The sequence below is a fragment of the Crocuta crocuta genome, unplaced genomic scaffold (genome assembly GCF_008692635.1).
Source record: "Crocuta crocuta isolate KB4526 unplaced genomic scaffold, BGI_CrCroc_1.0 scaffold231, whole genome shotgun sequence".
NCBI classification, from domain to species: Eukaryota; Metazoa; Chordata; class Mammalia; order Carnivora; family Hyaenidae; genus Crocuta; species Crocuta crocuta.
Window position 1 is genome coordinate 3,504,336 of NW_027528357.1, and position 13,511 is coordinate 3,517,846.

General features: G+C 45.3%; 1 protein-coding gene across 2 annotated transcripts in view; it reads right to left on the reverse strand.

Moving 5' to 3' along the window:
• Positions 1 to 9,859: 9,859 nt before the first annotated feature.
• Positions 9,860 to 13,511, reverse strand: part of ELP2 (elongator acetyltransferase complex subunit 2) — a 43,036-nt gene continuing 39,384 nt past the window's right edge. For both annotated transcript variants that reach the window (XM_077753796.1, XM_077753795.1), the window contains exon 22: positions 9,860 to 10,411. In XM_077753796.1, the coding sequence (XP_077609922.1) occupies positions 10,255 to 10,411 (157 nt within the window). In that variant the 3' untranslated portion in view covers positions 9,860 to 10,254. The remainder of the gene's footprint in view (positions 10,412 to 13,511) is intronic.

Here is a 13,511-nt window from a genome sequence, read left to right on the forward strand (position 1 = left end):
AGCGGTGGCACCGGGTCCGCTGCCGAGGGTGACGCCTCTCCGGGCGGTCCGGCTTCCCAGGGGAGCTGACTCACAGCGTTCCAGTTCTTTCCTGCCCTTTTCCCATCTGGGGGCGGGGCGAGGAAGTGTCCGCTTTCGTCGTCTCTCTAAACAGCTTCCCAGTGGAGCCCACGGAGATACCCCCAAAGACCCTGGAAACTCGAAGCTCTCGTTTACGGTCCCACGAAAAGGCTCGTGGCAGAAGGAACGCATTGCTCTTTCCTGCTCGGCACCCTGACACCTGGGCAGCCCCCGACTCCCCCGATCTCGAGCCCTTCACACTACCCGGGACCCTCACTGTCCTGTGTTTGCAAGGAGACTTCTCCTTGCTGCCCCCAGGGGTGTGTGTGCTCTGCGTGTCTAAGATTGCGGCTGAGCGAAGGGTGGAAGAGGAAAACGATCCGGGATCCAGGAAGTTGGTTGGCTAATACGGTCTCGGTGGCTGCGCGCGGTCGAAAACATAACTCGGCTGCGACGACTGCGCCCTGAGCGCAGGAGGCGCTCCGCCCTTGGGCCTGCACCCGGGGTGCCGGCGTCAGAGCGGCTCTGTCTCGGGGCTCCAGTGCCTCAGTACTGAGCGGCTGCCAAACCCAGGCGTCGGAAGGAAGTGCAGAGCCGGTGCAGGGGCGAGTGGACGGGTGCACAACATGGGACCCAGGTGCGTGGCAGGGAGAACTCAAGTGCGATCCCAGCCAGGGTCGAGGCCCGCTTCGGAGGATGGAGTGAATGAAAGGCGAGGTGCCTGGTGTGGAACCGAGTTGGGCTTAGTGCAGAACCTTCTGCGGAGGGGGGCGGACACCGTGCTGGGAGCCCAGGTGGAGGAACGCAGGTGCGGGCCAAGTGGGGCCACCGACCCAAGGTGATGTGGACCACTGGCTTTCCAAGCATACCATGGTGGGAGGAGGTGGAAAGGGCGTCCATACCCCAAGTTCACCGCCTGTGCCGCAGAGCCAGGCCCACTGTCGCCCCTCCGGAGCCTTGGGACTCCTGATGATGCGCGCTGCCGACTCCAGGCCCAGCCTCTGCCTGTATAAAAAACATCCGAGGGCTGTGGGTTGGCCCAGCTTGAGAGAGCCGCCTGAGGGCCATGCACCGTACTGCCCCTCCTGGCCCACCCCCAGAATGCCAGGTGGCACTGGGTGGATGGAGGTTCTGTATGGCCCGGTCCTGGGGCTGGATCCATAAGAGCCAGTCCACGGGTTACCCCTACTTAGGTAGCCTCTGCCCCCACACAGCCACTGCTCATCCTCCTCACTGCCAGATCCCCAGGTCCTTACTGGAGAAGCATTCATACTTCTGAATACTGAACATATTCATGAACAATACAGGAATTTGCTCATTGGCATCACTGACCCCTCCCCCCATCCTCTTCTGCATACCTTCTGACCACACTGGGAGCTGGAACTTTGGGCTCTGGTGCCATCTTGAGCCCTCTCCACAGCACCCCCTTTTGCAGTGTGACTTCTGGGAACAATGACAAGAGCAGGTACTGCACTGGGCACCTGTACACTTTGACCTGTACTAATTAGTCCACAATTAATGAGGTGACTTTTAACCGGTGGAGAAGCTAAGTCACAGAGACATAGAGTAACTTGCATAAGAGCACACAGCTAGAGGAAGACGGACAAGCTAGCACCTGCGAAGTAAGTCTCCAGAGCCCAACCAGGTAAATGTGTTCAGCAGCCTCTCTGGTGCAAGCCTCTGTGGTCCTCAAGGCCTCAGTCTCCCCATGTCTAAGTCGGGAGAGTGATGGGAGTTGGTGGTCCCAGACGCTGGATGCTGTGTGTGCCACTCACCCCTCCTTTAATGCCTTACTTCCCAGTGAGGATCACCCCTAGGCCAGGCTTTTCAGGCATTGACTTACACAAATGGCCGGGAAGCCTATTAAAATGCAAATTCCGATTCTTTAAGTTTTAATTGGGTGGTGATGTTCGTTGGGTCCATGAACTGCACTCTGAGGAGTGAGTGACTTCCTTATTTCCCCCGGGAATGTAAAGAGTATCTACCTCTCCTCAAGGTGTTCTGTGGGCAAGTCGCAAATCCACCAGCGTGCTGCTTATGGGCAAACTTGCCTAGTGAATAATCTGAATGGGCCAACTCAATGCAGAACTTTTTTTTTTTTAATTTTTAATTGTGGTAAAATATACATAACCAAAATTTACAGACCTTGCCATTTGAAGTGTACTGTTCAGTAGTGTTAAGTGCATTCACATTGTGTGCAATCTCCAGACCTTTTTCCATCTTGCAAAAACTGAAAGTCTGTATCCATTAAACAACTCCCCATTTCCCCCTTCCCCAGCTCCTGGCAATCACCATTATCTTCTGTCTCTTTGAATTTGGCTATTCTAAGTACATCACATTAGTGGGATCATACAGTATCTGTCTTTTTGTGACTGGATTATTTCAATTAGCATAATGTCCTTAAGATTCATCCATGTTGTAGCGTGTTTCAGAATTTCCTTTCTAAGACAGAAGAATATTCCACTGTGTATATAGATTACATTTTGTTTATCCATGCATCCACTGATGGACACTTGGATCACTTCCACTTCTTGGCTATTGTGAATAATGTTGCTATTAACATGGATATACAAATACTTCTTTTGAAATTCTACTTTCAGTTCTTTTGGATGTCTAACCAGAAGTAGAATTGCTGGATAATGTGGCACTCGATTTTTAATTTTCAAGGAAAATATAGTTTTCCATTAGCAGCTGCACCATTTTACATTCCTACAGTGCATGAGGATTCCCATTTCTCCTCACTCTCACCAACATTTGTTTTCTGTTGTTGATGTTATAGTAGGCATTCTACTGGATGTCAGGTAGCATCTCATTGCAGTTTTAATGTACATTTCCCTAATGATTAATGATGTTGAACATCTTTTCCTGTGCATTTTGGCCACTTTATGTATTCTTTGGAGAAATCTTTATTCAAGTCTTTTGCTCATTTTGTCGACTGAGCTTTTTAAAAAATTGCTAAGTTGTAGGAGTTCTTTATATTTTCTGAATATTAACCCCTTGTCAAGTACATAATTTGCAATATTTTCTCCCATTCTGTAGATGGTCTTTTCACTTTGTTAATTGTATCCTTTTATGTACAGTGCAGAACTCTTGAAGATCATCAAAAATCGCTGAACTACCATTCAGTAAAGTAATATCTTTAAGGGGTTGAGTGCCTGACTCGATTTCAGCTCAGATCATGATCTCATGGTCATGAGATTGAGCCCTGGGTGGGGCTCTGTGCTGAGTGTAGAGCCTGCTTGGGATTCTCTTTCCCTCTCTCTCTGCCTTCCCTGCTCAAGCTCTGTCTCTCTGCCTCTGTCTCTCTCTAAGAAAGAAAGAAAAGAAAGAAAGAAAAGAAAGAAAGAAAAGAAAGAAAGAAAGAAAGAAAGAAAGAAAGAAAGAAAGAAAGAAAGAAAGAAAGAAAGAAAGAAAGAAAGAAAGATCTTTAAGCTCCTGGCTCCTGGCTCTTCCCAGAGCACTGCATGCTCAGGAGGATAGGAAGGACTTGCACCTACAGGCATGCAGGGAAATGAACTACTGAACGTCCAGCTACAAGGCCATGTGGCCTGAGTCCCCTACCACTGCTCTAGGATGCAGGTGTAGAATTACAAGGAAGAGGAAAGGGGCTACTTCCCACCAGGGAGTTCAGGGAAAGCACCCCAAAGGAGGAAGCCTTTGACCTGGGCCATAGCAATGAGCCTGTGAAGAAGGGAAGGAGAATAGTGGGGTCTGAGGATGCTGGAAGGCTCAGCCTCTAACTGGCACCCTAAAATTTATTTCACCAAGATTCCCCAGGCCTCTCCTGCCAGAAAGAGGCAGTCAGAAATCAGATTGCTCCTTCGTACCCTCCCCCCACTGGTGAATGTCTTACATGCGTTCCTGTGCTGTACGCCTGTCACTGCCTCATCTGACCTGGTCCAGCTACTGGCCGAGGGGCCTTGGACGAGCCTAAGCCAGTCTATGCAGAGGTCCCAAGAAACTAGCTTCTGCGCCCAAAGTTTAGAGCTTTGTAGGGAAACAGCTCTTCAGCACCTACTTACAGCTCTCTCTCATCTGGGAGCCATGAAAAATATGTGCCTGAAGGCCAGATCAGGCAGACTGAGAGCCTTGATTTTGTACTTAAAATCTTTCCCCCTGGGCAAGGCTTTGTCCCTGATCCAGTTCACTGAGCTTGGTTTTCTACTTAGGATGATACCTGCCAAAACCACTTGCTCCCACGTTAACAGACTTCTATGGGACCCCACCCCCAGGGTCTCCTGGCAATAGATTCCATTTCTAGAAATCACCACTATACTCAAGGTACTTATTCATATGTTCTTCATTCATTCACTCACTTGGCAAACGTTCAACGAGTACTTCTCAGAGTTAATGTCTACAGTGGTTGAAGTAAAAGGCAATGTAGGCTTGAGGCCAGATTTTGGAAGGCTGTAAGTCACCCAAAAGGACTGGAATTTCATTCTGAAAATATTTGAGCAAGAAAGTGCTTGCAAGAGGTGATTTAGACAGATCACCTAATGGCCATGACCAGGCTGGATGGGGTGGTAAGAACTGGGGGTAGGGAGACCAGCTACAACCTCCTGCAACCTCCAGGCTTGAGTCACTGGAGATGAAAGTGGGCTTTGGCAGGGGCGTCATCCAGTGTTCACTGGGGAGCCATTAGTCAATAAGGCACCCTGAGTGCCTGGGAGGCCCCAGGACAGGGAAGAAGATGGGGCCACAGCTAGATCACCCCTCCATACTGCGCAGTGCCAGAGAAGGGGCTTCCCAAAGAGGTCAAGGCTGTGGGGGAGAGAGCCCCCCAACCTAGGACTCCAGAAGTCCTGGAAGAGAAGGTGAGAGAGAGAAGGCAGCATTCCAGGTGCAAATGCTGGAGACAGGAAAAGGCTCCAAAAATTACAAAGACCAGACCTTCAGTGAGGCTGGAGCACAGGCTGTGGTTGTGCAGGGATAAGGGGGTGGGGATAGGGAGTGAGGAAAGGGAGCGGGGCAAACTCTGCAGACAGGAGGGATGGGAAGATGCCAAGAAGTGCCCACAGGACAGTGGCTGTGTCAAAGGTCTGTCTGACACCCCGGCAGCACTTAGGGTCATGTAGGGAGGCTGGGCAGGAGTCCTGGAGAGGAGCAATGAGGGTCCAGAAGGTGCAGAGGTGATGAAATTCAGGGAAAATGGGGACTGAGGGAGGATGGGCTCAGCAGTGTTGGACTGGATGCCTTAGGTGGATGGGGGAGGGGGGGTGCTCAGGCACAGGGACACAAGATGGTTCAGGACATCTAAGTGGAGATTGGAGATTGGGGCCCAGGCTCAGGAAGGACAGTGCCAGGAGTTGGAGACACGACTCATAGGGGAGGCCTGTGCAGAGGTCACCCCAGGGGCTCTGGAGTGTTCAGGGAGAGACAGAGCCTTGGGGACAGCCACATTTAAGTGATGTCCGCCTCCATGCCACTACCTGGTGAGAAGGCATAGTCAGGGAGGTAGAGTGACAGCCACCCCTAAGACTGACAGGTCAGTGAGGACAAGGGCCAATCAGATTATTGAATGTGCTGGCCAGGGGGTGTGCAGTGACCTAAGTGAGACACTTTTATCTTGGTCAGGAAGGGAGCTCCATTTACAAGCTCCATTCAAGTCTTAAATGCTGATGGGGGTAGAGGTTTTCCTACTGGCTAAGCATCAAGGACTCTTGATCCTGGAGGTATTGGGGGCTATTACGGTGTATCCAATTTCCCGCCATGTAGTTAGGATGGAGGGTGGGTGTTCAGGGGCAAAATCTGGTTAGGAGAGTGAATTTATTATTTCCTGCTGACTGAGATCTTCAGACATCGACAAGCAGGAACGAGAGAGACAATAATGGAGCCGCTTTCTCTCCAAAGCCTGGCAGAGGAGAAGTTCTGGGAGAAAGAACTCGGAAGCAGTGGAAAGAATTATCAGAAACCCCAGGAAGCTCCCTCCCCTAGAGGGAAAGGAGACCTTTTCTGTGAATAGAAGCTAAAAGGGCAGCTTGGAATCATGAACAAAGCTCCATTCTATCTAAGTCCATAATATTCAAAACAACAAAACCCCACCAGTACTAGGGAGACTGTAGTAGACACAGGGTAGGTGGACCCCGAGGGGGGGATTTTCTTGAGGCTGTTTTCCAGGGGGCTCAGCTTCTCCCTATGTTCATTCAGGGGCAGGTGTAGACAAGCCCTTCTCCTTCTTGGTCCCTTCTGCAATGACACCTTCCTCTCACTCTTTGTCCCCTACCCCTCTATGCCACCAAGACAGGGAAAGGCTCTGATACCATTCTATTCACTGACTAGTGGATTACACTGGAGAATCCTTCCTCCACCAGCCAGCCATCTGTGTTGTCAAATTTACTCATAAGTTTAGAAAATATTTGACAATACATTGCTAGATGCACTGTTAGATGCCGTGGAGAACGAGAAAACAAATGTGATACCCAGATACTTAGGTTTTAGTAGGCTTGTATAGGGAGATTTCATTGGTTGCCTACCCACCAACCACTGCCCTTGATTTTGATTTGGAAAAACCACCCCACATAGATCAGCAATGTGGTCCTAATGGGACCAACCTTGCCTTCAGTTCTAGAGTAATCTCATGGCTCTTGCCATGTCAGATGGGCAGGCCCATGCCACTCAATGTGCGGTTTCCCCCTGCCCACTGTTAGTTCAGGATATTCCACTTAGTAAAGCTTGGGACTTAATGTTTAAAAATGTATCCCCTTTGCCATATGAGCAAGGAAATCTGTAACTTCAATGGCTGCTTTCATCCACGGGGGAGGGCAGCCTTGGAAGATGGCTGACCCATGGAGAGGTCCTCTGAAAGTAGACAAAGGGGCAGTGTCCTGATGAAACTCTACCTGAACTTTGTCCTATCACTGAATTTGTTTTCACGTATGTGATCTAATATTTCCCCATATCATTTTGAGACAAACTTTCTTCCCATAGAAAGAATCTGATACAATATAAGACATATGTAAAACAAAAGATAGGAAATGAGAAATGCCATAAAGGAAAATGAGAATAAAATACGGTGGCATTCAGAAAAAGAATACTTGAGACGAGGGAGTTAATAAAGGTTCTAGAGAGGTGAGTGAGCGGAGAATTACTTAAATCTAACAGTTGGTGTCTTATTTTATATATATGTATATATATAATATACATATTATATATATGTGTATATGTTATACAAAATATATATATACACATACCAGTGCTACCCCAGCTAGTGTTTTTCATGCACTGGCTCATTTAATCTTCAAAACCACCCTACAAAGTGGTTGTCTTTTTGCAAAATGAGACTAACATTTGTTCATTCTTTCAGAATAAAACACTTCAGTTCCCAGCTGACCACAAGGCCTTTGGAATGAAAATTTCATTTCCTAGTTTCTCTTGAGGTGTGGCCACAAGACTAAATTCTGGCCAAGGAGATTAGGCAGAACTGTGTGGACTTCCAAGAAGTTTTCTTAAAGCTAGGGATGAGCCTTTCCTTTCTGTTGGCTGGAATGCAAACATTATGGCAGGAGGCCAAGCAGCCATCCTGGGTGGTGAGGAAGCCACTCACTGAGGATGGCGACACCAAAGAAAAAGAGCCTGGGTCCTTGATCACATTGAGAAGTCTCCCTGCCTGTCATAGTCTGCCTATCTTGATTCCTTTTCAGAGAAAACTTCTACCTTGCAAAAACCAGAAAGAACATTGGCATTTCCTTTCACACAAGTTGAACTGAAGTCAGACTGATCCACTGGTATTATCTGCATTTAGAGATGAGGGAAAACACTTACCCACAATCACTGACAGTATGAGCTAGGATCAAAGCGCTTCCTTACATCCGGTCTCCAACCCCCACCCAGAGTGCCTTGAGAAACACACAGGCTTGTACGTAGTGATTCACAGGCCTGGCATATTCCTTCGACAACCCAGGCTTTTCCGTGGTGGCCAGAATTTCTCATTTAAAAGAGATTGATTTTGTTCTTCCATTTTATTCCTGAATTTGCAGTCTCTTCATTTCCCACATTCCCCCTTTGGAATCAGTAGCTGACTCTGCTTCCTCTGAGGCTACTGGGAAGGGATTTGGCTCAGAAATCCAAATGTCCTCAGAACAACCCAACTTCCTGTCTAGGAAGCTGTACAGGTCAGAAGGCAGCTACTGCTTAGGCTGGCGCTCAGCATAGATCTGAGCTCTGATACTGTGAATGAGGCAGAGAAGTGAGATGGGGGAAGGGCAGGTCAGGGACTCTGAAATACCCCATCTACTCCCCTGGAGCAAAGTTCCCACGGTACCTTTTCACTTTAGATGTGATGAACAATATGGTTTGTAATATAGTATGGTTCAAACGGTGCTCTTTCAGCAGATTAAGATGCACATCAAATTACAACGTATGTGTATGAATTACAGTGCCAACTGCCCACGTGTACAGCGCATCCTCTGAACGCTTACTGAACTGACTTACCCAGGGTGTTCCTGAGGAAGATGCTTCAGGACAACTTGGGGAAAGTGTCTAACACAAACCCAACTGACAAATTAAAATAGTACCTATGAATTCAGTCTTCCCAAGACTAGGCCTGTTTTCAGGGAACATTAGGGGGTTGAGTTCTGTGCTTGAAAATGTTCTACAACACCAGGTTAATTCACTGATTGTGCTCTGGAATCCTAGATGCATGGGATCCCAACAAACCCTAGCATGCTGGTGGGGGTAAAGACTCAGATCCTTCAGTTGATAGCAAGGAAACTACCGTAGGGTGTCCCAGTTTCTGAGGTTGGGAACTCAGACTCTCCCTGCCTTGGGGCACACATGTACACACGTGCCTGAGGGAGGAAAAAAAGTTCATATGGACTCAACTGTCTAGAACTGCACTGTCCAAATATGGATGGCTGCTACCGGCATGTGGCTAGCGGGCACTTGAAATGTGGCTAGTCCAAACTGAGATGGGCTCTGAGTATACAACACTCTAGATCATACAAGGATTTTATACAAAAAAAAGTGTAAAATACCTCTACAATCTTTGATGTTGTATATGTTGAAATACATAGCTTATGTTGGACATACTAGGTTGAAACAGGTCACTAAAATAAATTTCATCTATTTCTTTTTACTTTTATTACATAGCTACCAGAAAATTAATTACTTATACAGCTTCCATTATATTTCTGTTGGGCTAGAAATACTGGATAATGCTGGTGTAGAAATCTCCATTTAAACAAAATATCACCACTCCTTTGGAAGGAAAATGTCATGTTAGATAACAGCAAACTCCACCCAGGAAAATCCCCATGTCCCAATCCTCAGCATATTTATTACGCAAAGCCTTCATGTCACTGCCAATCTGCCAGAGGATACTGGGTCAGGGCAAACCTCCGCTCTCATGGCAGTCTTCCCAGGACTGCTCTCCCAGGCTTAACCTCCTCCACCCACCTCCCAAGCTCCCAAATGACCTGGCCCACCTCCCAAACTTCAGCTGCCACCCTCGACACTCTGTTTCTAGCATCTTCTTCTTCCCTCTGCTTCCATTACTCATTCACCCTCGGGGATGCTTTTTGTCTCATGACTCATATATGTGACTTCACATCAATTCAGGTGACTGTGACAGAACTCCACTCTTCAGCCCCTACGTCTATCAGTGTAAATGTCAGGATATTCTGCTTCAAGTCAAACCATAAAAGAAGAATCTATATACTTTTGAAGAAGTCATCACTGCAGTTCAAACTCACAACCGCCTGCCAAATTCCTAGAATGGTTGGGGTGTACCGGAAGGGAGGGTCAAGTTATTTACAAAAACAGTTAAAAACTGTTAACATTACAAAAAATGTTAAAAAAGGAATCTGGGTTTTATCTCTTTTTATTTTCTATGTCCTCCCTTTGAAGGGGGTAATAAACAATGAAATGTCCCAAAGACGGGCATATGAAAAGAAAAGGCCCCAAATAACACAAAATTAGGCAAATTCAGTCACAAAGAACATGGTTCTTAATCTGGAACACAGGGATGCAGATCTGGATGCCCGACGGTGTGGGCCAGGTTCCAAGGGTGTGTGCATATGCACATCTGTGACGAGAGTCTGCAGCTGCCATCACATTTCAAAGGGTCTGTGACCCAGTACTACTGCAGTAGGACTTAAAAATGAAAACCAATGAGATTATGAGGTAAAGAAAGTCCTCTATTTACATGATAAATATCTTAAGACACCAGTGTCTACATGACTGTAGTTGTTAGGTCTGTTACAGCGCACATCTGTTAACTCTGTGCATCTTCACAGTATGATCTTCCCCACAACTTGCAAAGTGTAACCACTCAGCGCCTTCTGTTCCGTTCTGTTCAGTTTTCCCATTACAATTCTTCCAGCATAACTTTTTGATAGCAAGTGTATGACTTTGGCTAAAACAAAGATAGAGAGATCATGAAATAAATGTATGCATGCTGTGACTACAAAATATTTTACCTACATATTACTATCTCCTTGCTATCAATGGTAACATGAATGGAAATCAAAACCTGAACATCAAAATGTACAGGTTTTACAAAAAGCAGAGTCCGACCTATAAACACAGAGAACAAACTGATGGTTGTCAGAGGGGTGTGGGGTGGAGGGTTGGCCAGAATGGATGAAGGGGACAGGGAGATATGGGATTCCAGGGATTAAATGAATAAGTCACAGGAATAAAAGGCACAGTGTAAGGAATACAGCCAACAGTACAGTAACAGTGACATAAAAGGGCAGATGGTATCTACACTTGTGGTGAACACAGCATGATGTATAAACTAAGTTTACAACTGAAACTAATGTAACACTATATGTCAACTACACACAAATGAAATAAAATGGTGAAAAAAATTTTTTTAATTACGGGTTTTAAAATACCATCACTAATACTTTGGCAATTTTATTCTAACCTTGCAAACATCTTACTCTATTTACTTAAAACTATCATACTAAATATCTTACTGACAAAGGACACCACTAGTGAGATACAGACAACAAATTTCTGTCAAATTTTGTTTCAACGATCAGTGGAATTCATGAGATGGCTATTAAAATCAGTCTTCCAGGTAACAATACTAAACGAGTTTCTTTTTTTAAAGAATTCTAACTTTTCAACACAGTCTAGATTATTTTATTCACTTGACATCCCTGTGACACAGATGAGACTCTTACTCACTTGTTTACTGCTGGGTAGGGAAAGATAATGAAAGATTTAATAAACTGCCCAATGAAACAACCTTGGACTCCAATGTGACCTCTAACTGCATGACCTTGGACAAGACACTCCTATTAATGTCCCCTCAACCCCATGACAGGCCTAGAATGCTACAATAGGTTATTAACAAATCCCTAGGATTATTTAACACCCTCTACAAATTTAACCTGCAAATTAGATCTCTGAACCAAGGAAGAATAAAGTAAAAACTTAAATAGGCTTACGGCAGTAAACCCTGAAAACACCACCAGAGCATACAAATTATACTTTCAGGTGTTGAGAGCCCACATGTCACCAGATCCACTCTCAGCACTAAAGGTAGGAATGAAATATAACCTTGAGGTAATGAAACACATTTAAAAATCAGCACATCAGAGCCTACACAACCACATGACTGTGAGAACCTGCAAGGGGCCACCCTGGATGTTACACACATCTCAACAACCCTGTCATACAGTAGTAATGCCTTCCTCACAGTCTTCGCAAGGTGATGCTTCCATCCTATTCAGGCTAGGACCTGAGCTATCTCAATGCTACTGACCCTTCTGTGAGCTTGAATCTCATTACTGAAGGCAGTCAAGAGTCATCTGGAGATGAGCTTTACAAATAATATCAGCTGAACTTAAGAAAAAAAAGTGATCAAATAAGTACAGCTATAAAAGGTATTACAATTAGAATCACTGTAAGTTGGTTCTGAACACAATTACTAAAGATAAGTTCCAAAAATATTTTTTTTAATTAAAAAAAAATTTTTTTTTAATGTTTTATTTATTTCTAGGAGAGAGAGAGAGAGAGAGACAGTGTGAGCAGGGGAGGGTCAGAGAGAGAGGGAGATACAGACTCTGAAACAGGCTCCAGGCTCCAAGCTGGCAGTCAGCACAGAGCCCGACATGGGGCCCGAACCCACGAACCACGAGATCATGACCTAAGCGAAAGTCGGACGCTTAACCGACTAAGCCACCCAGGCGCCCCAAGTTCCAAAAATATTTTAAGTGACACAAACATCACCAGAATCTCATGTTACTGGTAATATTAAAGATCTCTCATTTCATTAGAGGAATGCTTTGAAGTAGCGACATATTACTGAAACAAGTATATATAATACAGGTGACCCTTAAACAACACAGGTTTGAGCTGCACGAGTCCCCTTATACACGGATTTGTTTCAAGTCACACAGCACGGTTTTGTAAATGTATTTTTTCTTATGTTTTCTTAGTAACATTTTCTTTTCCCTAGCTTACTTTATTGTAATAATACAGTACCTAATACATCATACAAAATAAGGGTAAATCCACTATTCATCACTAAGGCTTCCAGTCAATAGTAGGCTATTCGTAATTAAGCTTTTGTGGAGTCGAATGGTACACACGTTTGTTCAAGGACCGCTTGTATACTGCTTCCCAGGGGAGCTACTTTGAGGAACAGTACTTATTTAGCTATATAAGCTTTAAGACGGTGAGTTTCTTTTTTTTTTTTTTAGTAATACTCTTTAAATCTAGCATACTAATAGGAGCAAGCACCATAGGCAGGGCAGGGTGAAAGGAAAGAAAAGAGAAGGGAGGGGGACCATGAAGAGAGAAAATTTCAAATGCCTGGAAAATGGAATTTCACTGAAGTATCCCCTTCTTTAGTAAGCAACAGCATGACTATTTCAACTGCTAAACTCAGAGAGGCGGGAGAGAAACAGAAGGGCAGCAGGAGTAAAGAGAGATCACATTTTAACAAATGTAATTACTATGAGCTCTGACATACTTTGCTAGAAGGAGACACACTCCCCTGGATGAAATATCGTGTAAAAGACACGTGTCTCACTGGCCTTTCTCCATCAAGCCCATCACTTTCATCATATTTGGAACTGTATTTGAAATTCTATTTTGAACAGTTTGCATATATGAAGGTTGAAGGATACTTTAAAAATCTGACAGAATGAGGTTACTGACTTTGTGATAATTTAGACATGGTTAAAGCGTAAGATGGATTAAAATTAGATTAGAAAACGATCCTGCTGTCTAGGTGGGTGAGGGTGGGGAGAAGGCTATAAATGACAGGTGCTCTAAACCAGCAGGAGGCAACGGCCTATGCCCAGGGCAGGAGGCTCAGGGAGCACTTCCTGGGCTTGAAAACAGTCATGTAGCTTTGAGGGACACTAAATAGTCTGCTCCCTCAGGGTATCAGAGCTGATATGTTCAAACAAGATGAGGCGAGCAAAACACAGTCTACAACATCTCAAAATATCACCAAGACGTTTAACCAAATTTTATTAAAAATCTACCATAGT